General features: G+C 47.0%; 1 protein-coding gene across 12 annotated transcripts in view; it reads right to left on the bottom strand.

The window, feature by feature from the left end:
• The window catches only part of KIF9 (kinesin family member 9), a 40471-nt gene that overhangs the window by 3740 nt on the left and 8967 nt on the right, over positions 1–27764 (bottom strand). For 3 of the 12 annotated variants that reach the window (XM_065582568.1, XM_065582567.1, XM_042860487.2), the window contains exons 7-20: positions 27331–27414; positions 27128–27220; positions 25950–26097; positions 23966–24030; positions 22029–22106; positions 20590–20658; positions 19965–20069; positions 18475–18530; positions 17520–17610; positions 15722–15852; positions 13512–13709; positions 11584–11792; positions 6814–6993; positions 4960–5120 (exon numbers count right to left, since the gene is read on the bottom strand). In XM_065582568.1, the coding sequence (XP_065438640.1) occupies positions 4960–5120; positions 6814–6993; positions 11584–11792; positions 13512–13709; positions 15722–15852; positions 17520–17610; positions 18475–18530; positions 19965–20069; positions 20590–20658; positions 22029–22106; positions 23966–24030; positions 25950–26097; positions 27128–27220; positions 27331–27414 (1668 nt within the window). Of the gene's footprint in view, positions 1–1663; positions 2737–4959; positions 5121–6813; positions 6994–11583; positions 11793–13511; positions 13710–15721; positions 15853–17519; positions 17611–18474; positions 18531–19964; positions 20070–20589; positions 20659–22028; positions 22107–23965; positions 24031–25949; positions 26098–27127; positions 27221–27330; positions 27415–27764 lie in introns of those variants that run through there. The other 9 variants (XM_065582570.1, XM_065582569.1, XM_065582571.1 and 6 more) reach the window with 9 other exon arrangements.

Below are 27764 nucleotides of genomic sequence, written 5' to 3'. Positions count from 1 at the left end.
TAAGGCGAGTGTTTGGGCCTGGTAAGAAGCACCTGGAATCCTGGGCTAGAGAAGAAGCTCGTCTCCAGGGCTGGAGCCCTGAAAAGGCACCAGCTGGGAAAAGGTGGCAGGACCTATAATATTAAAAGACTGTGTTTGAATCCAGGGCTAGGGATGAAGCTGGTCTCCAGGGAGCGAGCCCTGAGAATGGGTGAATGGGGAGAACTGTAAGGAGGAGAGGCTGCTGTTGTCCGTGGACGCTGGGTTTTAAAACAAGGTAAATCCTCTTGTTTGGGGGAAGGATAAGGTGACACTGTACCAATAAAGAAACTTGGGTTGGGCATAAATGCAGATAATCCTGGTGTAATCCAAATCTTGAAACCCTAATTTGTGGGGGAAACACAGGCACGCAGAGTGCTGCAGAAGCCTGCTTGCCCAGAAGGGGGTGCTCCAGGGCATTGGAGCAATGGCATGGAATCATTAAATTAAGATTCAATACAGACAAATGCAAAATGTTTCAAAGTAGGACGAAATGATCAAATACACCGCTCTAAACCAAAGGGCACAGGCCTGGGTGGTGCTGCCACAGAGACAGAGCTGGGGCTTGCTGAATAGAAAAGAATGAATGCAATGCAAAGCAACTGCTGCACTGGGTTGTATTAACAGGGGCATCCGTGTGATGTAAACCTGTAGTATCAAAAGTCAGAGGAAGCTACGAGGCACATTTTACGCACCTTCTGGGCCCGACTCGTAAGGAGGACAAGTAGTCCAGGGTCGGAAACCACCCAGGAAGCCTGTGTGGGGAAAGGTTTTGATTCAAAGTTGGGAGCCCAGAGCTAGAAAACACACTTTAAGGAGGTGTTTGGTGGACTGGACTTTCCGAGATGGTAAACAGCACAGGAGAAGCCAGGACGTCTGAGCTGGCGACTCTAGGCTGCATGACCTTAGCTGGTTTTCTCCTTTAAGAGGTGTTGGAAGAGAAGCCCAAAGACTCTCTTCCGGGTGAACCAAGACTAGGTGAGATGAGGTGGTCCAACTTCTGAATAGTAGGGCCGCCCGGGGGCGGGGGGGCAAGTGGGGCAATTTGCCCCAGGCCTTGCAGGGGGCCCCCACGAGAATGTCGGAGGCTCCCCCCTGCCTCCGCCATCCCCCAGTGCCTGAACACGCCGCATCCAGGAGCGGCCCTGGACAGCCCTGCAGGGGCATGGCTCAGGCGGGGCTTGAGCTCCTCCCGCTCAGAGACGCATGGTAAGGGGGCGGGGCTGCGAGCTGCGGCCGAGCAGCGGGAGCTCAGGTCCCGCTGGAGCCACGCCACTGCAGCGCTGTCCAGGGCTGCTCCTGGACGCGGCGCACTGAGGCTCTGGGAGAGGGGGGAGGCGGGGGTAAGCGGCATGGTAAGGGGCCGGGGAGGTTGGATAAGGGGCGGGGAGTCCCGGGGACAGTGAGTAGGCAGAGGTTCTTTGGGGTGGGGGGGGGCGCGGTCAGGGGATGAGGGGTTGGATTGCGGGCGTTCCGGGGGTCTGTCAGGACTTGGCGGGGGGGGGGGTGGATAGGGGTTGGGGCAGTCAGGGGACAGGGAGCAGGGGGGAGTTGTGGGGGGTGGGGTCCCGGGGTGGTGACTGGGGAGGTCTCGGGGGGGGGCAGTCAGGGGACAAGGAGCAGGATGGGTCAGGGATTCTGAGGGGGGCAGTCGGGGGGCAGGAAGTGCGTGGGGGTTGGAGAGGGGGCAGGGCAGGCTGTTTGGGGAGGCACAGCCTTCCCTACCCTAAAGCTCATTCAGCGATTTGAAGCTTGCAGACAGCTATTTAACACAAAGGGCCAAGCTGTTATCTTTTCCCTTAGGGCTACCATCCCTTTCACTTCTCAAATGCCAAATTATAGTCTACGTTTCATTTCAGTGCCATAGGGAGATTCATGTCAGGGGAGGGGAGCTTCATTTCAAATTAGCCACTTTAGATTAACAGTGATAGAGCCAAGAGAGCCATGGGGGAGGGATCACACGAGAAGAGCAATATCCTACACCACCTACCTCCTTCCCAACCCTACCAGGGGAGACCCCCCCCCCCACATTCCCCGAGGCTCCAGAGGGGTTAATTCAGTGGTTCTCAAACTTTTGTACTGGTGACCCCTTTCACATAGCAAACCTCTGAGTGCGACCCCCCCCTTATAAATTAAAAACACTTTTTAAAATATTTAACGCTATTATAAATGCTGGAGGCAAAGCAGGGTTTGAGGTGGAGGCTGCCAGCTCGCGACCCCCAGTAATAACCTCGTGACCCCCTGAGGGGTCCCGCCCCCCAGTTTGAGAACCCGTGGGTTAATATAAATTTAGCACCCTGTGTCCATTCACAGGCATGTGCTATTTTGAGCATTTCCGTTTTCATAACACAGGCTCATCCCAGATTCTGGAACAAGCTCAAATGCTCAGTTCGTGGAGTATGTACCCATAAGCTATACTAAAGACAAACCCACAGTAACTGTCTCCAGTTTCTGAGGGACCCCATAGAGCCAGTCTCTAGGAAACAGATAAATGCATGGAGGTTAAGTCCATTAGTGGCTAATAGCCAGGACGGGTAAGGAATGGTGTCCCTAGCCTCTGTTTGTCAGAGGGTGGAGATGGATGGCAGGAGAGAGATCACTTGATCATTACCTGTTACGTTCACTCCCTCTGGGGCACCTGGCATTGGCCACTGTCGGTAGACAGGATACTGGGCTAGATGGACCTTTGGTCTGACCCAGTCTGGCCGTTCTTATGTTCTAAATGAACCCAAAGTTATGGAGACAGATGTGAGTCAAGGAAGCCAGCAGAGTATCAGAAACCTGGAAAAATCTCTGACTGGATGGACTCAGGCGTTTGGTCACAAGCTGAGGTGGTTCAAAAGTTTTGGATTTATTTTAAGCAAAATTTTTATTGTTTCTTTAAACAATCAAACACAACAAGCAGCAAATATTTGGCCACACACTTCTGAAACCCCAAACCATGTTCAGGTTTTGGCAGACTAATTTCAGCTTTTCAATTAAAAAAAAAAAAAAAAAATTTTGAAGGAAAGCAGACATTGTCAGTGATTTTTTCCTGCTTTTTAAAAACCCCTAGTTTTCAATCCAAAAAAAAGTTTTGACGGAAAATATTTGGCCAACCCTTTTAATGAGCTTTAGTGCCTTTTAGCACTAGCTGATGCTGAGAACCAGTGATAACTTGTAAAGGTGACTTGAAAAGAAGTTCTCAAAACTGGGTTTGTGCCGAGATGTGGAAGGTTTTTAAATGTTTATTTTTCCCAGGGCCACCCGGGGGGCGCAAGTGGGGCAATTTGCCCCAGGCCCCACAGGGGCCCCCACGAGAATATAGTATTCTATAGTATTGCAACTTTTTTTTTATGGAAGGGGCCCCTGAAATTGCTTTGCCCCAGGCCCCCTGAATCCTCTGGGCGGCCCTGCTGAATAGTCCTAGAACTAGACAGGGTTATGTTACTTATAATAGAAATTACTTTTGATGCGTCTTGCTATGTGAACAGTGAAATCTAGTCCCATTGGCATCATGGGAATTTTGCCATTGACTTCAATAGGCGCATTCACTGAGTGTTTATCCCCTTTGGGCTGGTCTGGACACTTTTTTTTTTTAAATCTACCATGATCCTTGTATAAATATTTGTCTGTAGTTCAATGATAACTTTAACAAACCTGTTTCATTTGCCCTCACTTTATACCTGCTCTTTATATTCTGGAGGTGGAGTAATTCAATAGGGAGGGAAGGCACCTACCATGATTGCCCTTGAAAAACACTCTAATGTGTCTTTCTAGAGCAGTTTGGGAGGTAACGCTTAACTCTGAGCTTTATATTCCAAATAAGGGTACATTTGGTGGCAAAATAATTCCTTTTCAATTTTTCTTCTAAAAAAGTACACCTGCCAGATCCCCTTGCTAGGGTCAGGATCTGCAGAATTAAGCAGGGATAATGCAAATATGTAATACAAAGTAACCCCACCCTTCTCAATACTATTTGGGTCTCAGCTGTCATGGTATACCCCAGAGGTAGCTGCATTTCAGTGGTACTGTATGGATATAGAATGAGAAGTGTTTTGAGCTTCTCTGGGATTGGTGGCCCCAGGTCAATGTCAAACAGCATTATAGCTTTGAATCCCACATTTAAAAAAAAAAAGAAGTCTGGAGAGCGCGTTCAGAGGAGAGCAACACTGATGAGGAAAGGGTTGGAGAATGAGAACAGTTAGGAGACCTGCCCATGCTCAGGCAGGAGAAAGTTCAGGGATTGCATCTCTCTACAGCGGTCTGGCTAAGTGGCAGTGGCCAATAGGTGGAGACATGACAATTCAAGAACTAGGGGTCATCCTATGAAATTAATAGGCAGCAGGTTTAAAACACACAAAAGGGAATATTTCTTCACACAACACACCGTCAACCTGCGGAACTCCTTGCCAGAGGATGTTGTGAAGGCCAAGACACTAACAGGGTTCAAAAAAGAGCTAGATAAATTCATGGAGGATAGGTCCATCGATGGCTGTTTGCCAGAAGCTGTGAATGAGCGACAGGGGATGGATCACTTGATGGTTACCTGTTCTGTTCATTCCCTTTGGGGCACCTGGCATTGGCCACTGTCGGAAGACAGGATACTGGGCTAGATGGACCTTTGGTCTGACCCAGTATGGCCAGTCTTATGTTTTTAAATTAGTTGATGTTAGAGACTAGAAACAACGCCTCAGTTACTCCCTGTGCCTTCTTGACCACCTGCCTGGTTGTTGACATCAAGCGGATGGTCATGCACTTGGATCAATAGATGTTTTGTTCGTGTGATCGTGAACAAAAGAAAACAATACCATAAAAACAAGACACGTGCCAGTAGCTGCTGTCTGCTTCCCCTGGCTGGCGTCCCAGTGCTACACCTCACTGACCCCAAAAAGGGCCAGAGCTGCAAACCTCCCTCCTCCCCCCAGCACTGGTAGTGCCTGTGACGACAGTATGACACACCGCTGTCAAGCAGGGAGGGCAGCCGGACTCCCCAGCACAACTCACCAGACACAGGACTCTGTTCATGGGAATCATTCCAGGTCTGATGTTGCCTCCAGGCTTTATCGCTTCCTGCACATCCTCAGGGATAAGGAAGGACTCATTGTACCAGATTTCAAATTCTGTAAGACAAAGGGGGGAGGGGGACAATAACCAGGGCTGTGGTAACAAAGGGGGCCAGGTTTGTATTTTTCCTGGCATGCTGCACAATGACTAGACATGCACCTCCACAGCAGTCTAAATCTGTACCACAGTTAGTGACCTGAGTGGCGCAATCAGTTGAAATATGCTGTTTAGGGGCTGGTCAGACTCCTCCACCCTTAAATAGGAAGCAGGCACTAAACAGTCTCTTCCCCCTGCGACAACCATAGGGAACGTGCGGATTAGAACAATCTGAGTGGCCTCTAGAGGTCGCTCTTCCTACACGGCTAGAGATGAAAACACTTTTCAATCTGACATTTGGAAACTTGGAAGAAGCAATTTTAAGCAGTCAGCACATTTTTGGTCGGACTTCGCCTCCAGTGCTAAATGAGCATCATAGCCCCTTGCCATCCCATAATAGCAACTGAGACTGCACAAGAGGCAGAGCAGTGCTGCTGGAACCTGTGTTCTTATTACTAATAATATGCATTTCCCAGGCACACATCTCTAAAGCCTCGTTCCTCTGGCACGCTCTGCTTTAGGGTCTGATCCGAGAGAACTAAGCCCTGAGAAGCACAGTAATCCCCCAGGAATGTCCTGCGTTCGTTTTATGTCCTGGAAAGTATGGAAGAATGAAGAAAGCCAGATACAGAGCCCTGCTTTTCGTAGGCACTGCTGACATGACTAGAACACCACTGACTTTATACCCTGGTCCAAATGAGTCACCTCCACATTCCATGAGAACACCAAGTGCGTTCATACGAATGGTGTCACCGTTGTTTGCACATTCAAATTAACACAGACATCGGCAGCTCCAAATATGGGCCAAATCCAATGGTTAGGAATTGGCTCTATGTGTACTTACCTGAATAACACAAGGCATTTGTTTCAGTGTGGGCTGCTCCTGAGAGAGGCAAGCTTGTGCCCTGGGATGTTTGTAGAAAACAGAGCATTGCACAGCTTCCAAATGCTGAGGACTTTGATATTGATACATCTAATGTCATCAAACATACTGGGTCAAATCCAGGCCCCAAGCATAGACCCAGGCCCAAACTGGGTGCTGCATATCTGTCCAAGTTAACTTGTACCAGAAACATGTGTCATCCGAGTGAGGAGGGTACCAGTGAGGAGGTGCAAGCTAAAACGTATGGACCACTGCCCCAGACACAAGGCCCCATCCTGTAACACTGGGACTTGAGGCGCACTGAACTCTTATGGGCTTCGGAAAGGTACAAAAATTGCAGCACCTGGTTAAAGCCTTGACCCAGTGCTGTGCTAGCACCACAAGTCTCTGTGTCAAACAAAACGCTGGGTGAAATCCTGGCCCCACTGCATTCAATGATTACTAGTTGCATCTCGACATCTGATCCAGAAGTAATTGTGTTAACATGGGAGGAACAGAATCGGTAGGAGCTAAGTGTCTCGTTAGAAATTGGGTAACATTTCTAGAATGTGAGCTGCAATGATGATTAACGAAATCATATTACAGGGTCACTGGGACTCAAGGGTCCCTGAATTTTAGAGGCTTCCAATTCTGCAGGGACAAATGAATTCATTTAAATATATGCCCACCTGTTCTGTGAGCACAGTGCAGGGCTTACAGATCTGAGTGCGATTGAATGCACTAGCAAAAGTGCATGCCATTTCCAAACCTCTGGCCAGCAACATGAGTACCTGAGATTAGTCTGTTGCGGCACTGATCCACCAGATGCTGACAGTATTGGACTTCTGCTTTCAGGTCCCGCAGTTCATCAAAATCACACCTGTACTGTTTCTTCAGATCCTTAAGTTTCATGACCAGTAAAAATTCCTCCTCGTCAATTATGATCTGTCCTTCCTCATTCACATACTCGCCTGCAAGGTGAGAAGGATGTGACAGGTTCTCATGGGTGGAAGGAGAGTGCCAAAGAACAGGGATCATACATGGATGTTGACCACTCAACTGACATTTCCTTAGATACACTGTCCTACTCCCAATGGCATGGGGATGGAGTGGTTACTGAACTAGCTGAGATCTCAGTTCCTCTTCCAACCCTAATCTATGATACCTCCCTAATCCAAGAGGTACATGACTCAGAGTGGGCCGATTGGGTTGCCCTGCTAACTCTTGCAAGACAGACTGTGTGAAGGGATCACTTAGGGATTGCACACATTGTTCCTATTGCAAAACTCTCACTGGTGTCACTGAGAGCAGGACTGGCCTATTAAGGCAAGACATTGGAGATAAACTGGTCACCCCCCCAGATACCGTTAGGATCCAGCTACCTCCCACATTAAAAACCTCTCCTTGCTCATAGTTCCATAGAATCCTAGAAATGTCAGGTTGGAAGGGACCTTGAGAGGTCATCAAGTCCAGTCCCCTGAGCTGAGGCACGACCAAATAAATCTAGATCATCTGTGACAGGCGTTTGTCCAACCAGTTCTTAAAAACCACCAATGATGGTGATTCCACAACCTCCCTTGAAAGCCTAGTTCAGAATTTAACTATCTTTATTGTTAGAAATTTTTTTCCTAATATCTAACCTAAATCTCCCTTGCTGCAGATTAAACCCATTGCTTCTTGTCCTACCTTCAGTGGCCATGGAGAACAATTGATCACCACCCTCTTTATAACAGCCCTTAACATATTTGAAGACAGTTATCAGGTCCCCCCTTAAACTAAACATGCCCAGTTTTTTTAACCCTTTCCTCATAGGTTGGATTTTTTTAAACCTTTTATCATTTTTGTGGCTCTCCTATGGACTCTTTCCAATTTGTCCACATCTTTCCTAAAGTGTGACACCCACAACTGGACACAGCAGTACAGCTGAGGCCTCACAAATGATGAGTAGAGCAGGACAATTACCTCCCATGTCTTACATATGACAATCCTGTTAATACACCCCAGAATAATATTTGCCTTTTTCACAACTGCATCATATTGTTGATTCATGTTCAATTTGTGATTCACTATAACCCCCAGATCCTTTTCAGCAGTACTACTGCCTAGCCAGTTATTCCCCATTTTGGCTGTCCATTTGATTTTTTTCTTCCTAAGTATAATACAATTATCTTTACTGAATTTCATCTTGTTGATTTCAGATTAATTCTCTGATTTGTCAAGGCTGTTTTGAATTCTAATCCTGTCTTCCAAAGTGCTTGCAACCCCTCCCAGTTTAGTGTCATCTGCAAATTTTTATAAGTATACTCTCCACTCCATTATCAAACTAATTCATGAAAATACTGAATAGTACCAGACCCAGGACTGACCACTGCGGAACCCCACTAAATATGCCCTCCCAGTTCGACAGCAAACCATTGATAACTACTCTTTGCGTAGGGTCTTTCAACCAGTTGTGCACCCACCTTTTAGTAATTTCATCTAGACCACATTTCCCTAATTTGCTTTTGAGAATGTCATGTGGGATTCTGTCAAAAGTCTTACTAAAATCAAAATACACATTGTGTCTACTGCTTTCCCCCGCAACCACTAGGCCAGTAACCCTGTCAAAGAAGGAAATTAGGTTGGCTTGGCATGATTTGTTCTTGACAAATCCATGCTGGCTATTCCTTATAACTCTATCATCCTCTAGGTGCTTACAAACTGATTGTTTAATTTATTCCAGAATCTTTCCAGGTATCAAAGTTAGGCTGACTGGTCCATAACTGTCTGGGTCCAATTTGTTCCCCTTTTTAAAGATACAGTAAAAGCTTTGTTATCTGGCATGTTGGGGAAATGGGGGGTGCCGGTTAATCAAAAATTCTGGCTATACTTACCAATGGAACCAGTTTTCAAAGAATTCAAACACAATAACATGAATAAAGTACAAAATAGTGTACAGGTACTCGCCAATCCAGTCGTAGTACTGCACCGGAGCGGGGTTGGTTTCTTGAAGCACTGAGGTGTAGACAGGTAACGTTTTCTATACAGCAGGTTATTTTAGGATACTACCTATCACTATGGGCAGCGCATGGCCTACACCCAGATGACTAAAAATACACTTAACACTAAAACTCGACTGAACATACTTTAATCTTTCTTTGATGATTCAGATGGCACTTCAGGATCTTGCAGTGCCTCAAGGTCATCATTATCAGCCGCAATTATTGTAGATGTAGACGGTATAGGAGATAGGGTCGTTACAGATTCAGCCCAATGACACACCCTGGAAGCTGCTTTTTTGAATAAATCCTTGATATCAGCTTGCTTGCTTGCTTGTCTTCTTCCCCTTTTGCATAAAAGTAGAGTGCAGAATGTGCAATTGCATAATCTCCTGGGCAGTATACTAGTCCCAGTTACTAGACTGAAGATTTGTATTGGGACATAGCAGAAATGCTGGTTAATAGAGCTTGACAAATATGCCGGATAACACAGCTTTTACTGTACTATGTTTGCCCTTCTCCAGTCCTCTGGGACCTCACCTGTCCTCCAGGGGTTCCCAAAGATAATCACTGACGGTTCTAAGACTGCTTCACCTACTTCCTTAAGTACCCTAGGATGAATTTCATCAGGCCCTGCTGACCTGAACACAGCTAACTGATCTAAATATTCTTTAACCTTTTCTTTTCCTATTTTGGCTTGCGTTCCTTCCCCCTTGTTTATAGTGTGTTGAGTATCTGGTCCCATTAACCATTTTAGTAAAAACAGAAGCAAAATAGACATTAAACACCTCGGGTTTCTTGATGTCATCAGTTATTAGTTTTCCTTCCCTGCTAAGTAGAGGACCTACACTTTCCTTCATCTTTCTCTTCCTCCTAATGTATTTAAAGAACTTCTTATTTCCTTTTATGTCCCTTGCTAAGTGTAACTCATTTTTAACTTAGCCTTTCTGATTTTCTCCCTACATGCTTGTGCTATTCTTCTGCACTCCTCCTTACCAATCTGTCCATGTTTCCACTTTTTGTGTGATTCTTTTTTGATTGTCAGGACATTAGAGAGCTCCTGATGGAGCCATATTGGTCTCTTACTATTCTTCCTGTCTTGCCTTTGCATCAGGGGTCTCTAATGTTTGCCTCTGATTATGTTACTTTAGTGATTTCCAGCTTCCAGAATAAACCCACCAGTTTGTAGATATGAAATACAAGACCCACGTCACCAAACTAAGGGACTGATCTTAGGAGGTGCTAAACACCCTCCTTTCATGATGACTGCAACAGGAGCAGAGTTTGCTGAATAGCCAGCCAAGAGAGCTCAGCCCTTTGCAGAAATGGACCCTACATGAAGATGCTCCTGGTAAAAAAGTTGCTATAATGATTGGGCAAAAACCAGTGGTGTGATTGCTGGTGGAATCCGGTGTCCAGTTCTGACGCCCACAATTCAAGAAGGATGTTGATAAATTCAAGGGGTTCAGAGAAGAGCCATGAGCATGATTAAAGGATTAGAAAACACGCCTGATAGTGATGGACTCAAGTTCAATCTAGTTAGCTCGACAAAGAGAAGGTTAAGGGCTGACTTGATTAGTCTGTCAGTAGCTACATGGGAAACAAATACTTAATAACGAGCTCTTCAATCTAGCAGAGAGAGGTATAATGATCCTGTGCCTGGAAGATGAAGCTAGACAAACTGAGACTGGAAATAAGGTGTATATTTTTAATGACGAGAGTAATTAACTGTTGGAACAATTTACCAAGGGTCACAGTGGATTCTCCATCACTGACCATTTTTAAATCAAAGTTGGATGTTTTTCTAAAAGCTCTGCTCTGGGAATTATTTTGGGGAAGTTCTCTGGCCTGTGTTATCCAGGAGGTCAGACGAGATGATCACCGTGGTCTCTTCTGGACTTAGAATCTCTAACTCTATGAACCTGCATGACAGCGTGCAGGTGTAGCAGTACACATACGAGCAAGAAGCTGCAGGATCAGAGCCTGAAAGAACTGAAACTTCTTAGAATTTGGTGCCGTTTAGAGTCTTCTTTCCATTTTTTTGTTTTAGAGGGTTTTATGCTTGAGGCATTCTCATGCAAACGGGGAATGTGGTGTTTCATATGTCAGGGACTGAGCCAGACCCATCAAATCAAATAGAATGACGTATGCCCAGAAACAAAGTCACCATTATTCTAGCGTGGTAAGAGAAACCCTGCATCGAATGGCTTTTACAGTGAATTGGCCTAATTCTCCATTTCATTACACCAATTTTATGCCAGCATAGCTCCGCTGAAGTCCATGCGGAGAATTAGACCATATATCTTTGATGTGTTCAGTCTGGCTGAAACTCACTTCGGCTGCAGAAAGCCTGAGTGACTTGGCTCCGTGTGGTTGAAGTGCAAGGGGATGAGGCAGTGGAATTGGCTGCTGAACCCAAGGCCAGGTTGCAGAGGTACAGCATAGACCCCTCTGGCTGCCCCTCCAGCCTGTGGCACAGCAATGGTGTCCTGTAACGTGTTCCAACAGTTACAGCTCAGAGAAATGAAACAAACTCTCCCTGCTCAGATCTGTGTTGTCCGATCCATTCTGTATGCCACTTACCCTGCTCCTCCCTCTCCTTCTTCTGGGCCCCGAGGGCCTGTTTGGTGATGTCCATCTCCTGTTTTATTAGGTTGAGTCTGTGGGTGATCTCGCTCGCTTTCTTCTTCCTGTCGCAGAGGATGGCTTTGTTCTCCTTAAAGATCCGGTTGATCTCACTTCCTCGCTCGTTTTTAAACTCCTCAAATGCCACCAGCTTAGCGGGAGGGGAACTGCGCCAGGGTTCAGAGAAGGAGAAAATACAGGAAGGGTCAGTTGTTCCAGCTTCAGGTTTACTTATTGCACCTGAGTGGACTGATAATCAGTGTCTGCAAATTACACCTCATGGGGCGTTTTCAGAACCTATCGACACTTGCAGCCTCACGGTGCTCTCACTGTGCTAACCTTCAGGCCTCCTCCTCTACCGGGATGGTTTGGCCTATACTAGCAATTTATGCTGGTATGACTCCATCGCTCTTCCACACCCACCTAACTCCCAGTGGAGACGGCGCTATGTCAGCGGGAGGGCCTCTCCTGTCGAATAGCTACCACCTCTTGCGAAGGTGGCGTACCTGCGCTGACGGGAGAAGCCCTCCCATTGGCACATACAGCATCTTCACTGATGCGCTGCAGCGGTTCAGCTACAAAGGTACAGCCTTTTAAGTGTAGACAAACCCGACCACTCCAAGAAGGAAGAGTTACTTACACGGAAGCAAAGTTCCCTAGCAGCTGTCTCAGTTGAATCGTCCCAGAAAGTTGGATCTTATGGATCCAAACTTCTGAGTCTTGTTGCCTCTGAGGCCAGTCTGGGAACCCAGGGGAGGAGAACCAGAAAGTGGTCAGCAAAGATCTAAGATGGTGCTAGTATTTTCTATGGATTTACATCTTAGGCTAACCTCCCACGGGTATCCCCTGGGGAGCCACGCCCTTGGGCTAACCTCCCACGGGTATCCCCTGGGGAGCCACGCCCTTGGGCTAACCTCCCACGGGTATCCCCTGGGGAGCCACGCCCTTCGGCTAACCTACAAGAGGGGTGAGGAGTGTGAATCCATAGAAATAATGGTTCACCTTCAGAGAACTCTTCTGACACGGGCAAGTCATTCATCTCTTACCTTAAAGGAGCCTACCCTGTATTGATCCCCTAGAAATCGCGACAAAACTAGACAGATGCCTGTCAGATGGCATCCTGCCCGGTCTTGGTCAAGCCTTCATATCCCCACCATGAGAATGGGGATAATACAGCCTTACCTCATAAGGGGGATGTGAGGCTTAATTAGTTAATGTGTGTTAAGCGTTTGCGAATGTAAAGCCCCAAAGCAGCACCAGCTCTGTTACTGAGCAATGGTAACATTTTAGTAGTTCAGAACAAAATGTTAGGGCTGCTACCGCTTACTGAAAACCATGTCTAATGGGACTGCTTCCTTTGCTGGCAGCAGGGACGTGTTTTCGACAGCAGAGAGCAGAAGCAGGGCGGATGCCGGGTGCAACGGCTGGAATTTACCCAGCAGCTCACTTCAAAGCTAGTGGGAGCTGGACCCAGAGCGGGGATGCAATGGCAATCCCCAGGTGGCAAGTGACAGGAATGCCAAATCCAAGAGAACCAAAATCAGGAGACACACCACACTGATGTATTACTGCGCTGAAATGCACACACCAGCCACTCCCATGTATGTGCATGGTGCCCCATTACAGTACCACTGCAAACAGCAAGGTGTAAGAGCAGGAAACCTAGGCCAAAATACCATGGAGTGAAGACAGCTAACACTACGCGTCCCTTTTGCTAAACGGAAACTATTTCCTCAGCCTTGGCCCTGTCCCCTCTGCCCCCATCACAGACCGAGCCTCCTGAGACCCAGCTCAGCGACTGGGCACTCTGTTTGGCTTTGCACCCGGAATGACCCCACCTGTTTAGCTTTGCAAATGGAAAGTGCCTCATTAAGGTGAAAGGTTACCTCGGTCGGTGGGACTCCTCCTTGGGCACTGACTCCGAGCGATGTGTTTCAATACTAGCTGCATCCTGCTCCCGTATTAGTCCCTCCTTCACATCCAAATCCTTTGCGGAAGTTACCAGCTGACTCCTTGATGGGGAAACAGAATCCAGATCTTTCCCCAAAACAGGGCTTCCTAATCCTTCCTTCCTGGTAATGGGGCTAAGAGGAAAGAAATGGTTCATTTCCAGCATATGACAAAACACTGATACTAAAGCTACACTGCAGAAACCAGTTCTGATTCAAGAACTGGAGGTCTGAGCCTGCTCCTCTGAAGTGAACAGTGAAAGTTCCGCCAACTTCAATGGGGCAGGAGCCATTGTCTCTATTGTCCCAGCTCCCTGCTTGCAAACCTAGAGGGACCTCCCTGAATATAAAATCTGTAGGAATAGCAGCACACGCAGGATCAACTTCTTGTGAAGGTTCCCGAGAAGTCCATTCGCATGCACAGGTTACACGGACCTGGCTAGGGCACATGAAGAGACTGAATATACAAGTGTCTGCTTGGAGCAAGCAGCAGGCAGTGGACCCCTATCCACCCTCAATGGAGCCCCGTAGCAGAGTCCAGAAGACCTGGCTTAGCCCCCAGTCCAGTTTATGGAAGAAGAGTGGAGAGTCTCCTTAAACTGGCCTCCGGGAGTCTGTTCAGCAAGGGACACCCAGTGTGAGATGTAAGAGATGACAATGGAAGTTGTGTGTTAGTGTGGAGAAGCACTCTGGCATCAACCAGGGCAGCACACCCCAGCACCTCTCCTGGACCCAGAAACATGCAGGGGAGATGCCCCCCACTCAGGGGTACTAGGACTGAGGTGGTGCCTCCTACCCCCATGCGGTCTTGGGGAACAACTGCAAGGAGAAACCAGCCAGAGACTCCAGCCAGCAGGAGCAGAAGCAGCTAGAACAAGGGCCTCTGGACATTCAGAGAACGTTTTACTGTTCTGACTGAACTTTCTCTGCCCTGTGCTGATGGGCTGTTTGCGCTAACCCTCCCTCTAGTCTCTTTAGCTCAGGTTCACTCCACGTCTGCTCCTCTTACTCTCTCCTCCCCTCCCCTGTCCCTCTCATCCCCCTTCCCTTTCCATTTTGCTGATCCCCTTCTAACTAAACCCACCCAACAACAAAATCATGGCACTAACATGCCATGTGCTGCCATCACATTGGTCACTCTGCTGGTGTGTTCTATCCCTTCCCCATCCTGTGCCTGCCTGGGGGAGGGACTATCTACTACTCTGTGTCTGTAAAGCAGCTAGCACAATGGGGCCCCATTCTTGGTTTGTCCTTAGGTGCTACTCGTAATAAACATGAGTAGCCGTTTACAGTAAATCCTGCACATACCAGACTTCCACAAAACCAAACGGATTTGAGTCTGACGCTGACTGTGCAAAGACACATTCTGAGGGGCAGGTTTGGTCTTTGTCATGGGTGGTACGTAATGGAGGCTCAAATCTCATGCCACCAGTGGGGCAGTAGTGGATTTGAGGCCCCCAGAAAAATCTCCCCCTGCCACAGGGAAAGAGGCACTCTCACTCCCTGTTATGGCCCTGGGGCCGTGGCAGGGGCACAGAGCTTTTCCGGTCTTTGGGCAGCAGCGGGGGGGGGGAAGGAGGAAAGGAGCAAGTGGGGGCAGAGCCTGGGGGGAAGAGGCGGAATGGGGGCAGGGCCACGACGGAAGGGGCGGAATGGGGTGGGGTATGGTGGGGCCATGGTGGGGCCGTGGGCAGAAGGGGCGGAATGGGGGAGAGGCTCGGGGCTTGGCGCTTCGGCCAGGGCGGAGCTCTCAGCCCCCTTCGCGCCCACCTGGACCAGGGCCATTGTGGGGAGGGGCTGAGAGCAGCGAATGGTGATGTGGCCTTGGCCAGAAGAGGTGGGGCAGGGTCTAGCCTCCCCAAGGGGAAGCTTCGCCCGCTGCCCGTCGTCTTGGTGATCAGGCCACAACCATGTATCAACACCAATCCCAATAGGCCGGGACCTCCTCATTGAAACAAGCACAGAATATCACAAGGGCTATTGGGGCTGTTTCTCCACAGCCTTCTCCCTTGGGTAGCTACTTACCCCTGTAGGTGTAAAGCACCCATAAATCCCTGCTTATGTCACTGCCATAGGGAAGATTTTCATGCGTGGAGAAAGACACCTGACTAAAGGAGAGGGAACTGCTGTTTTACATGTCAACTCACCTAAGCTGCTCTTTGGCTTTCTTGGCTTTAACTTTCTTCCCGCCGGGTTTGGATAAAGGAGCAACTCCAATCCCGAAGCCCTGTCCGTCCACTTCCCCCACTAGATGGCCCTCTGCATCAACAAGGCCTGCCTGAAAACAGAGGGGGCTGAAGATGTGAATACAGAAGTATTAGCCCTGCAGATGTCCAGCTTGTGAGAACTAAATACTCTGCTCAGATGGGTAAATCTGTCCAATTCCTTAATCTAAATCCAGATTCACCTCATGGCATCTTGGTGGAAAAAATCATCTTAAAGGTGAATTGAGAAGCAAAAAAGCCCTTGGAATTATTTTCAGATTCATGTGCTGAGTGCTCCCCCTAACTAGGTTTGGAAGAAGTAGGGACTTACATCACAGAAACAGGTTTAAATTAACGTTTAAAATTTCTTCCCCACGCCTTTATTGAATCCTATTGTATTTTCTGTTTCTTTGATGATATCCAGAATGCTTCATTCTGACACCTCACAAATACCTGAAATCTCACTGTAATCGTGGTGTCACTAATAATACCAGAGAATGACGCACTCTGGGTTATCTTCATTCAACGAAGGAGAAGTTTGCAAGAGGATTTCATAAGTAAAATCTGATTTCTGTCAGTGTCTCAACAGCATGGCTAAATGGCCCATTCAGCACAGAAATCTGCTTAACTCACATTTCATTTCTGTTTTCCAGATCAGCTTTAAATTAAAGCCTGGAATGGGGTCTGCCTGGAGATTGTGCAGTTTTGTGTTATCATAATACTTCACATTTCTATTGCGCCTTTCTTCCAAGGATCTCAAAGCACCTATAGTTAAGCCCCACAACTCTGCAAGGTAGAGAATTATTCTTATACCCATTAAGTGAATAAACTGAGGCATAGTCGACGCATGGAAGTAATCAGTTCAGAAGGTGAAAGTTTCAGAAAGTTAGGACAAACTAAAAACAAGCTGATAGTGAAAAATGTCTTGCATCCTAAGCGACATAAGGAAATCCACATCGGCCTTTAGGGTGGGGTACGTCTCCTTTATGCTGCTCCAACAGTGCTAAGGGATCATACCAGGGCCAGAGGATCTAGCCCAGTATTTTACAACAGACAGACATGCAGGCAGGCATTTTTGATGTAATAGTTCTCATGTATTTTCCTTTTCTCTATTTTATAAACCACCCTGTTAAAATACTGGGCCAGATTCTCTGCTGGTGGAAACTGGTGCAGCTCTATTGACTTGTAGCAGTTCTGTTCTTCTGACCTAGGGGTCTGGAGCACATGACTTATGAGGAGAGGCTGAGGGAACTGGGATTGTTTAGTCTCCAGAAGAGAAGAATGAGGGGGGATTTGATAGCAGCCTTCAACTACCTGAAGGGGGGTTCCAAAGAGGATGGAGCTCGGCTGTTCTCAGTGGTGGCAGATGACAGAACAAGGAGCAATGGTCTCAAGTTGCAGTGGGGGAGGTCCAGGTTGGATATCAGGAAAAACTATTTCACTAGGAGGGTGGTGAAACACTGGAATGCGTTACCTAGGGAGGTGGTGGAGTCTCCTTCCTTGGAGGTTTTTAAGGCCCGGCTTGACAAAGCCCTGGCTGGGATGATTTAGCTGGGAATTGGTCCTGCTTTGAGCAGGGGGTTGGACTAGATGACCTCTTGAGGTCCCTTCCAACTCTGATATTCTATGATTCTATGATTCATGCCCATCACCATGGTAGCTCAGGGCCTTGGATTTCAATGGTTCCTCTCAAATAGTGTAGGAAGAATTTGAGGCAGAAGGTCAAGTCCCAGAGCCCTACCTTCTGAGCAGCAGTAATGGCTGCAAAGTCACCTTTGTCTATCAGGGTGTATTTGTTTCGTAGTCTGGCTTCCACTTCCTGCTCCTGTTGGCTGGGGAGAGACAACCGCCCTTTTCATTGTGCTCAAGGGAAAATTTCATACAGCCCCAAACTTGTAAATGTGTCATACTTCAAAAGAAAGCTGTGTCTAATATCACCCCTATGTCTACCTCTGCTCTCCTTTCCTCCTACTTCCTGCATTCTTCCCAAGCCGCTCTCCTTCATGCACCTGTTCTGACCTCCTATTTTCTTCTTCCCACCTTTTTTCCACACTGTCCCTTAGGCCTGGATATCTCTTCTGTTAAGACACGTATACATTTCACTAGCTTTTGAAATACTTTAGGGAGCCTTTTTTATGGCCCAAATAACACAACTCCACAGTAGTTTAGCCCTGAAGGGTGGAACCACCATGAGAAGACCTGATCTTCTTGCTTTATTTTAACCCCATAAAAGGATTCCCCAAGGTACAAAATCCATGCAAAACACTAACACATGGATCTGGACCAGTTTGGATTCCTGTGGAACAGGAATGCCCCCCCCACCCCTCGCCCATGACATAGCACAGACTTGCCACTTCCCTCCTCAAAGCCCAAATCTTCCTGCAGTGACATCATGTTACTTTTGTAACTGTAGCATCAGATACCAGGGCACACTTAACCAATTCATGGAGTCCATCAGCCAAGGACCAGCCTCATGATCTATCGGTGCCACTGGGTTAGCCAGCAGCAGCTTCCCCCTGACCAAGCCATCAGGAGCTGGGCTGAGCGTCTCACAACTACAACTTATTCTCTGCATATTCTACAAGGACATCACCAGCGGTGTCATGATACCGTGCTGTGCTGTCACAGACAGAAGCTTGGTGGAGAGTTTCTAAATCTCCTTATCCAATGCACATACCCCGGCTACAACATCTTACCTTAGAATCACTTTGAACTGGTTAAATACCTCTTGGATTTGCCTGATGTTCATTATCTGAGGAAGAGATACGTACACTGAAGATCTAATGGGAGACAGGCCACATTCACTGTGCAATGTTTAAAAAACTTGCTCTGTAAGGCTGGTTCAAATACTATAGAATCCCAGGGCCCCCTTCTCTAGCCTCAGGCTACAGATAACTTAACCCTGTATCCTGCACTGGGAAAATCAGGCCCCGTGTGGCTATGACCATCACTCATTGTTTAAGAACAGAGGAATCTGATAGGCTAAGGCAGGTGCCAGCTGTGCAGGTATCCTGTAGGACCCCAGCGGTCCGGAATTGTTAGCCAATTATCAGCCAAAGTGTAACACACAACATTATGCAGGAGGCAGCTTCCAACCCTCCAGGCCATGCAGCTCTCTCCTCACTCACATGCTGCTGAGTCTATCTAAAGTACTTATCTGGTTCCCAGCACCAGAGCATCTGAGCTCCTGACAAGCTTTAATGCAGTGCTATTATCCCCATTTTACAGACTGAGGCCCAAATCAATCAATAGAAGTTAGGAGCTTAAATGCCTTTGCAGATCTGGGCTTAAGGCACTTACACAGGGTCATACATAGAGTCTGGGACTTAGCGCTCCCAAGTCCTAGGTGAGTGGCCTAACCACTGGACCATCTTTCCTCTCTAGGAAGTCTTGAAGTACATTCTCCCCACTCCCAGAGAAGCATCATTCCCACTAAAAGATTCCATGACCCCACTAAGGACATCTTTCCCTATAAGAAACTCCTCAGTCCTTCCCATCTCCTACTTAGGCTGACCATCCCTGACCCTAAAAGACTCCCTGGATTCCACAGAAGCCAACTCTCCTCAACCCCCATCAGCTGCAGGAAAATTTTCTGGGACCTTTGAGGGTGGGAGAAAAGCAAAGAGTAGAGAGATGGGGCTGTAGTGCCCCAGAAGTTCCCCTCTCCCAAAAAAAGGAGAAACACTTTTTGAACAATACTTTGGGAACACATCTCTTTGCCAGAAGCTGGGAGTGGATGACAGGGGAGGATCACTTGATGGTTACCTGTTCTGTTCATTCCCTCTGAGGCACCTGGCATTGGCCACTGTTGGAAGACAGGATACTGGGCTAGATGGACCTTTGGTCTGACCCAGTATGGTTGTTCTTATGACATGGTTTTACCCAGATGGAGAATTCTGACACTGTCTTTTTAAGGACGTTCAAAGCAGACCATCCCACTGAGTTTGAGGCCAGGGTGGAAGCCTCCTAGAGCTTCCTACTAACTTACGGGAAGATAAGAATGAGAGGAGAAGGCAGGTGTCCAAAGTTTCCCTGTAAATAACAGGGAAATGTTCAAAAGTTAGTGCCACCTTTAATTCTAAATTCAGTTCCTCCACAAACGGATTTCATTCCCTCTAGCTGAAAGAGCCTGGAATCCAGCCACCTATAACCAGCTGAGCAAGTTGTCAGTTAGGTAGCTACTCACATCAATATCATCTGTGGCTCCTTCTAGGTACCTGCGGACTTGAGAGTTAATCTCTGCTATCTGGATTTCATTCAGAGGGTCATAATTCACCAGAGAACGGTTGACCTAGGGATGAAAAGGTGAACAGCTGAACTGCAACAATTTACAATAAGCTGGGCAAATGCTAGCCTGACGGTCACCTGGCTGTGCTCTGCCTTGCCACGGCAGGTTTCATTCTTAGACTTTGCTTCCCATCCTGTAGACTGACTGGGCATTGGACTCTGGAGTTGGGTAGGAGTGGTGCACTCCCTGCCTCTCCCTTCTGAGCGAATTAAGGACAGGCACTGATGGGTTTTGAAAGGCTATACTGTCTGGCACCCAGGACTCTGCGGGTTAATGACTATGACATGGAACCTTGTGCAATGGGAAATGACCAAGAGGGAAAACTGGTGGGGACCCCTCAGAACTCTGTCTAAACTCAAAGGACTCCACTGGGGACACAGTGGGAAAGCAAAAGCGTGACATATGGATATAACTGATCCTAGAGATAAATTAAAATCAAGATAAAGCACACACTAATATCCCCAGCAAGATGGCTTAGAGAGAAAGCATAGGCAGCAATTAATGGCTGCAGCCTGTTCCTTACCAAGCTGTCATGCATGGCTAGTTCCTGCTTCAGAAGAACAATCTCCTTCTCCAGATTCTTGACCATCCGCTAGCAGGAAAACAAAAAGATGCCAAGTGACCAAGTGCTACTAGAGAAAGAACTGTCCAAAGCCACTTCAGATTGGCTGCTGGCATGGGCGTAGTTTGGTGGGGGGCAGGAGAGGTGTTGCCCCCCCAAATTGCAAGCCTAAGGCAGGCGTGGAATTTGCCTCCCCATTGGCTTGACTGGAGCTGCCCCCCACAAACATAGAGGTCAAACTACACCTATGGCTGCTGAATAAAATCTCTGCTGTGTACCAACTCCCAGAGAATTCACTGCTGGGCTTACAGCATTGAAATGGTGAGTAAGTGATCTGGAAATCACTTGGCCTTAGCATAGCTTCCAGCAGGCAGCCTCCTTTGCTGTGTCTTGAGCCATCCTCTGTAAAGTCACTTTAAGCTTTCAAGGGAAAGCCACCTGTTTATCGAGTCAGTGCTTCACCGAGCTGATGCCCCCATACTGTGGTCTTTCTGGATTACATGGCATTATTTTGAAAACAGAAGGCACAGAGCCCCAGTGCTGCTTTCACTGAAGGCAATGCCAGTTTCCCCACTGACTTTAACAGGAATGCATTACGCTAGCAGATTCACACGGCATACTTGAGACCTGCATGTCTCCCTAATCTGGAATATTTTAAAGCTTTGGCTATTGAGGGGGCAATTCCCATTGAAACTCAGTGGGAATTAATTGCCAAACTGCCCTTTGTGCCTTTGCAAAGCTCCCACTTAGCATCCACATGTAATAATCTCATTAAATGCATTTCAGTTCTTTTCCACTCAGTTCATCACGCAGCAAAAGAAAGGGAGCTGAAGGGGAAAAGTTTGTTGCACAGTCCACAGCCTCGTCTGAAAACTCTTGGAGGAAGCTCCCCTATATGGTTCTCTGCTTCCACCTACTGTAGACAGACACGTGAAATCGGACGGTTCAGTACAGCAAGGTTTTCTCCCGCCACGTGTGTTGTGCAGCAGTGGTTCCCATAGTGTGGTACATGGACCACCAGTAATTCATCGAGCACTTGCTGGTGGTCTGAGGAGAACTGGTTGGACACAAAATGCCAAGTCTCCTCCCTATTTTAAAGTGCATTAAAAGAAGCTAAAAGATATTGATTACTTTTCTAATGTTACTTTTCCATGTGAATAATTGCTGTAGTTGTTGCAGGGATGTTGTGTGACCAGCCGTGGGAAAGGAGGTGGTCTGCAGGGTCTCAGGTAGGACTGGAGATGATCCTCTCAGTGGGAGGGAAGGTGTCCATGGGACAGTTTATCTATTAAGCTGTGATACACATGATGACGAAGCTTGGGAAGCGTTGTCTTAATTTTTCCTGGATCTGAGAAAAAGAGAACCTCCTTCCTTCCATTTCCCTTCAAAAATATACATACCTCTGGGTCGTATTTCTCATTGATGGCTGGCTCCGTTGTGACCCATTTCATTCTGGTAGCAAAACGGAGAGAAGACAGCTGAAAAACATTACAGTTTGCCTGTTAACCACGAAACAAGTTTGGGTCGCCAGACCAGACTCAAAAACCTTTGCTATTTTAATGCTATAGGATCCCAGAAGCTAGAAATGGAAAAGCTATATCATTGTAGGCCACCATTCTACACTATCCCCATTCCAGGAGTAGGTTGCTTCTAGATGATTATTCATCTTTAGATGATGACTTTAGATGGTAAATTCTTCGGGGTGGGGACTGTCCTTTCTGTTATATGTGTGTACAATGGGACTAGGGCCTCTAGGTGTCACTGCAGCACAAATAATAAATAACTATCATGATATGCAATAGCAGAGAAGATTGTATGATTGTTTAAAAAAATGTCTGCTAGTTAACTCCTTCCCTGGTAAACTGCAGAATTCTTCCCTTCAATACTTTATGGTAGTGTTTTGTTCGGCCCAATTTTAAATGACTCAAGCAATGAGGCTACCACCAACTTCCTGAGAAGAATTATTCCAAAGCCTAAGTGATCTCACCATGAGGAGGTTATTGCTGGTACTAGCATACCAAATTGTTTGTGTAGTTGCTACCAAGGACCAAATTCAGCCCTGGTGTAAAGTGGGATGGCTAAGGCCCTGTGGAAATCACAATTTCACTGACTGAGCGGAAATCACAAAATTAGCCCATTACCGCGATTTTTCCAACAGCGGGGAGGTGGAAGCAGGCATCCGTGCATGCCAGTCTTGTGCTCTGTGTGGCTTGTAGGGCATGTTCCAAGCGGCCACCGCACTGGCTACTGTACCTCACATAAGACCAGCGGCCACGTCCCCCCAAACAGCTGCTCTGACATGACACTGACGTGTGCCAGGCCTCACACTGAGCATAAGACCAGAGCACAAATGCCCATTTCTTCCTCCCCACTGCTTGTGTTCCAAGTGGTGGCAGCGCTGGCTACTGTGCCTCACATGGATCCCCCCCCCGCACTGCTCCTCCAAGGTGATGCTACTGCGCACTACCAGTTGCACTGAGCACAGGACTGACTTGCACAGATGCTCACTTTTGCCTCCCCATCGTTGGAAAAATTGCAGCACTTCGCAAGGGACTTGGCTGCCAGGCATATTCTATGAAAATCAACACTTCATGCGTGGCACTACTGGGCATTTTCAAAAAAAGATCTCCGATTATAACAGGGCCTTAAGTATAACTATTGACTTCACTGTGTGCTGTACAGTTCCACACCCATTGTTGGAAAGGTACAAATAATAATAATAATACATAACGAAACTATGCATGCTTAGATCCAGGCTGAATTTGGCCTTGAGTATTTATCTGGGTGAGTCTTGTTTTCCCCTTGGAAGATTAGCATTCTCAATGGATGGCTTATGTGGCCACAAAGTGGCCTTAGCAGACTGGAAAAACCAGCCCCATATAGTCCCATGCTGCATTTGATGCAATGTCAATGATTTTGTTGAATTCGACATGATACTTCCCTTGGACCTCAAACTACAGCGCTCTGCATGCTACAATTTAATCATGGTTATTGCTAGCGTGATTTTGACTGTAGCGCAGACAGGACCAAAATGTCTTTAAATGAAGGACATCGTTTCTGAAGGAACTCTCTCCACTTACAGGTTTCAGAGTGGTAGCCGTGTTAGTCTGGATCAGCAAAAACTGACCCCCCACTTGGTTAGGCAACTCCCATCTTTTCATGTTCTATGTGTGTAATGTGTGTGTGTATATATATATATATACACACACACATCTGCTACTGTATTTTCCACTCCATGCATCTGATGAAGTGGGCTGTAGCCCACAAAAACTTAGGCCCAAATAAATGTGTTAGTCTCTAAGGTGCCACAAGGACTCCTCGTTGTTTCAATACTTACAGTCTCCTCTATCTGAACAGCTTCACCATAGATATTTGCCACCAGGACTGTATTGCAGTTTCCCCCTGAAAAAGACAGCAAGGGGGAGGAATGTGACTTCCTCTGTGCTGGGTTCCTTCCTGGAGAATTTTACATTCTGTAGTGAGTGAAGAATGAAAGACACAGCACGACTACAATGAACATAGCTAGTTTGTAATTTTTCCTCCAAGGACACAGGAAGGGTTATCGGTGGTGACCATGAAAGATAATGCTCATAAGCATGGTGGTATGGAACGAGTTAAGGGAATAGCCAATATTCTGGCTCCAGCCTTCGGAGTTAGTGTGAAGTATGCGGCAATGCAAACTGTAAATGGCTGGAGTGGGGTAAAAGCTGAAAGATGGAATTTTAAAAGCGCTCAGTGTTGGCCTCTCATCCAATGAAATCAGAGGGAGGAGCAGGATTGGGCCAATGCTGAGAGCTTTGAAATTCCACCCTAAATTTGTATGATATCAGTTCCTTACTGCCAACGTCTACAGCCTGTCTTCAGTTGCTTCCTCTATTCAGACTGTTATACTGTGTTGTTGAAGTGGATTCCTGTCCTACAGATTCCAGCTGTAATACAGTTTTTGCATTTGTCATTTTTGCCCAGGTCCTGATCATCCTCAACTCCTGCAGGACTCAATGAGAGTTGATAGCACCTGCAGGATCAGAACTTTGAAAGGACTGTGGTGTGTTTTTAAAGTAGTCTCAGCTGAAAAAAGTTTAGTCAAGTTTCTACTGGCTTGATCAGTATGAGGCTTGTGTGTACTGTGACAAAGTTCCTCCTCTATCTTGGTGGGTCCTGCGCTTATTGGGGGATTTTCTTGCCTCAGAGATTCACCATGTGGGTTGGGGAACAGCCCAGAGCCCTTCCCCTCTGGAAGAACCCACAGTCCAGGTCAATTGGGAGGTTTGGGGGAAACCCGGGCCCGCCCTCTACTCCGGGTTCCAGCCCAGGGCCCTGTGGACTGCAGCTGTCTATAGTGCCTCCTGTAACAGCTGCATGACAGCTACAACTCCCTGGGCTACTTCCCCATGGCCTCCTCCCAACACCTTCCTTATTCTCACCACAGGACCTTCCTCCTGCTGTCTGATAACGCTTGTGCTCCTCAGTCCTCCAGCAGCACACCCTCTCACTCTCAGCTCCTTGCGCCTCTTGCTCCCAGCTCCTCACACTCGCACCACAAACTGACGTGAGCTCCTTTTAAAACCCAGGTGCCCTGATTAGCCTGTCTTAATTGATTCTAGCAGCTTCTTCTTAATTGGCTCCAGGTGTCCTAATTAGCCTGCCTGCCTTAACTGGTTCTAGCAGGTTCCTGATTACTCTAGTGCAGCCCCTGCTCTGGTCACTCAGGGAACAGAAAACTACTCATCCAGTGACCAGTATATTTGCCCTCTACCAGACTCCTGTACCCCACTGGTCTGGGTCTGTCACAGTACGTATGCCTGATGGTTCATTAGGGTAAGAAAAACAGAAACCACTGCTAATTTTTCATGTTAGACTATTAACTGAGGGCTTGTCTCCACAGTGATTTAGCGCATGGCCAGCCAGGGCGTGACTCTATTGTGCACTAGCTTGCCGCGCACTAACTGGCCGTGTGGACAATGCTACAGCACACTGTAAGTTCAGTAGTGCGCTTTGACATACTGCTGTTTGACATGGGTGCACATCATTGAAATGGTGAGTGATCTGGAGATCACTTTGCCTTGGTTTAGCTTGTTTGGAATGGTAGGAGGTCAAAGTGCACGATGGAACTTTTAGTGTGTTCTAACAGGGTCCACAGGGCCAGTTAGTGCACAGCAAGCTAGTGCGCTGTAGATTCACACTCTGGCTGGCCACGCATTAAATCACTGTGTAGACAAGCCATCAGATTGACTGAGCGTGTTTGGTCGTGGCTTGATCTCCCCATGAGAACCGAAACCAAGGTATTTTCTCGTCCCTCTATTCCGATTCCAGGTCCTTACCTAATGAATCCTTAAGGGCATGGGTGAGCTTGCTCTGCCGGAAGGGGACGTGGTCCCTCTTACGATCAGCCAGTGCAATGATGGCTTGCTCAAGGAATGACAAAGATTTGTTGATATATGTGGCTTCTTTCAGAACCTGCCCCTCGGACTGCAAGAAAGACCAAAAGGCAAAAAGTTTCCACATGCATCTTTCTGGGTGAACTGCGAAAGAGTGTGTCCCTCACTGAGCTTACAGCTCTGATTGAAGTGGAGGATAAATGAGATGATGAGTCCAACACAGACTAACTATGAGATTCTAGATCCTGAAGGGCTTCCTGCAATTTGAGAGCAAGTTCTTCAGGGCCGTGATTTGGCAATAACAAGTCTGACAGACTATTGGCTTTCCTAGTTCTGAAAGGGGAAATCCTCCCTTTGTCACAAGGCTGCCCGGGGATTTCTTGCTCAACACAATATAGTATATCACAGGGGAGCACTGAAGGTTTAAGTTGTTCCCTATTCTTCCAGAAAGGCGATTGCATCAGTCTCCGTAGTATCACCAGAAGCAGAAGGATTTCTGCTTTCAGTGCAGTTGCAGAATGAAGCTGAATTACAAAGAGTTCCCCATAAGGCGGATGGCTCAGTCTCTTGCCTAGACTGAGCAATGGCATTGTCGGAAGGAATGATCGAGCAGGGAGAGTTGCCTGGAGGATGGAGTTTTGCACATTTGGACTTGATAAAAAGACATTCCAGCTACTGAAGATAACCGAGCTCCTCTGATGCTTTCATGGGGTTGAGATTTGTCATGGTTCCTCCTATCTACTGACCAGGGGGTTGATTCTTGTGTCAAGCACAGATTCTGAAAAATCTTCAGCTCCTCATGTGCAACTGTGGTAAGGGGTTGCTGACACATACTTAAGGATTAACAACTGAAGAGTATATCTAACACCAGAATCAAGCCCCTTCTCGTCCGGACACGATTCCCAGAAACAAGCAAGAATAAAATTCTGTTGGCTAAAGCAGAAATATAAATTATGTTCACTAGCAGCCTCCTTTAGAGGTAAATGTTCAATGTGACATAAAGGGAATTGAGTTTTGCTGTTTCCATTAACTGCAGTGGGAAAGTCCTCTGACTCCACAGGCATCACTTTAACAACTGGACCCATCTCTTAGAGAGCAAACATTTTTTCCCATCTGCTTACCCCAGTCTTCCCCAGTCTTTCTGAACCTGCCAGATCCACTAGGTTAATTTTTGAAGCAGTGTATTTGGCATCTGACAAAATTCTGGAATGAGACTGGGAAAAAAATTGTATTTAACATTACACACAATTGAAGTAGAGTACACATTTCAATTCTAAAGACCCCTAGGTTTCTGAGCCCCCAGGAAACCTGCCAGCGGACTTACCTCAATATAGATAGTGAATATGCAATGGGACCTGGATGAATTTTTATTCAGAGTATGTTCACCTATTATTCTGTTGGTCTCACCCTGAAAATGAAGTTAAAATGGAGGACATTATTTTTATTAAAAAATAAAATAAATACTAGTAGAATAAATGTGAAAGGAAGACTATTGAAGTCACCGTTAAATAAACAATGCTTGTATCTTCAATATGTAGAGATAATAATAAAATTGGTCACTTATCCACAGCCTTCTATCTGAGGCGCTCCCAACATCTGTCTATGGTAGGCATTTCTAGCATGGCTCTCGAAGCACATTACAAATATTCCACTCATGAAGACAGGTAAGGGGTCACTACTTATCTGTCACACTGCTTCTCTGAACATTCCATATTAACTGGATTCCCGTCCTTGGGGCTCAGGTTCCTAGTGTGAAAG

The sequence above is a fragment of the Chrysemys picta genome, chromosome 2 (assembly GCF_011386835.1).
Source record: "Chrysemys picta bellii isolate R12L10 chromosome 2, ASM1138683v2, whole genome shotgun sequence".
Lineage (NCBI taxonomy): Eukaryota > Metazoa > Chordata > Testudines > Emydidae > Chrysemys > Chrysemys picta.
This window is presented reverse-complemented; position numbering and strand designations above follow the sequence as displayed.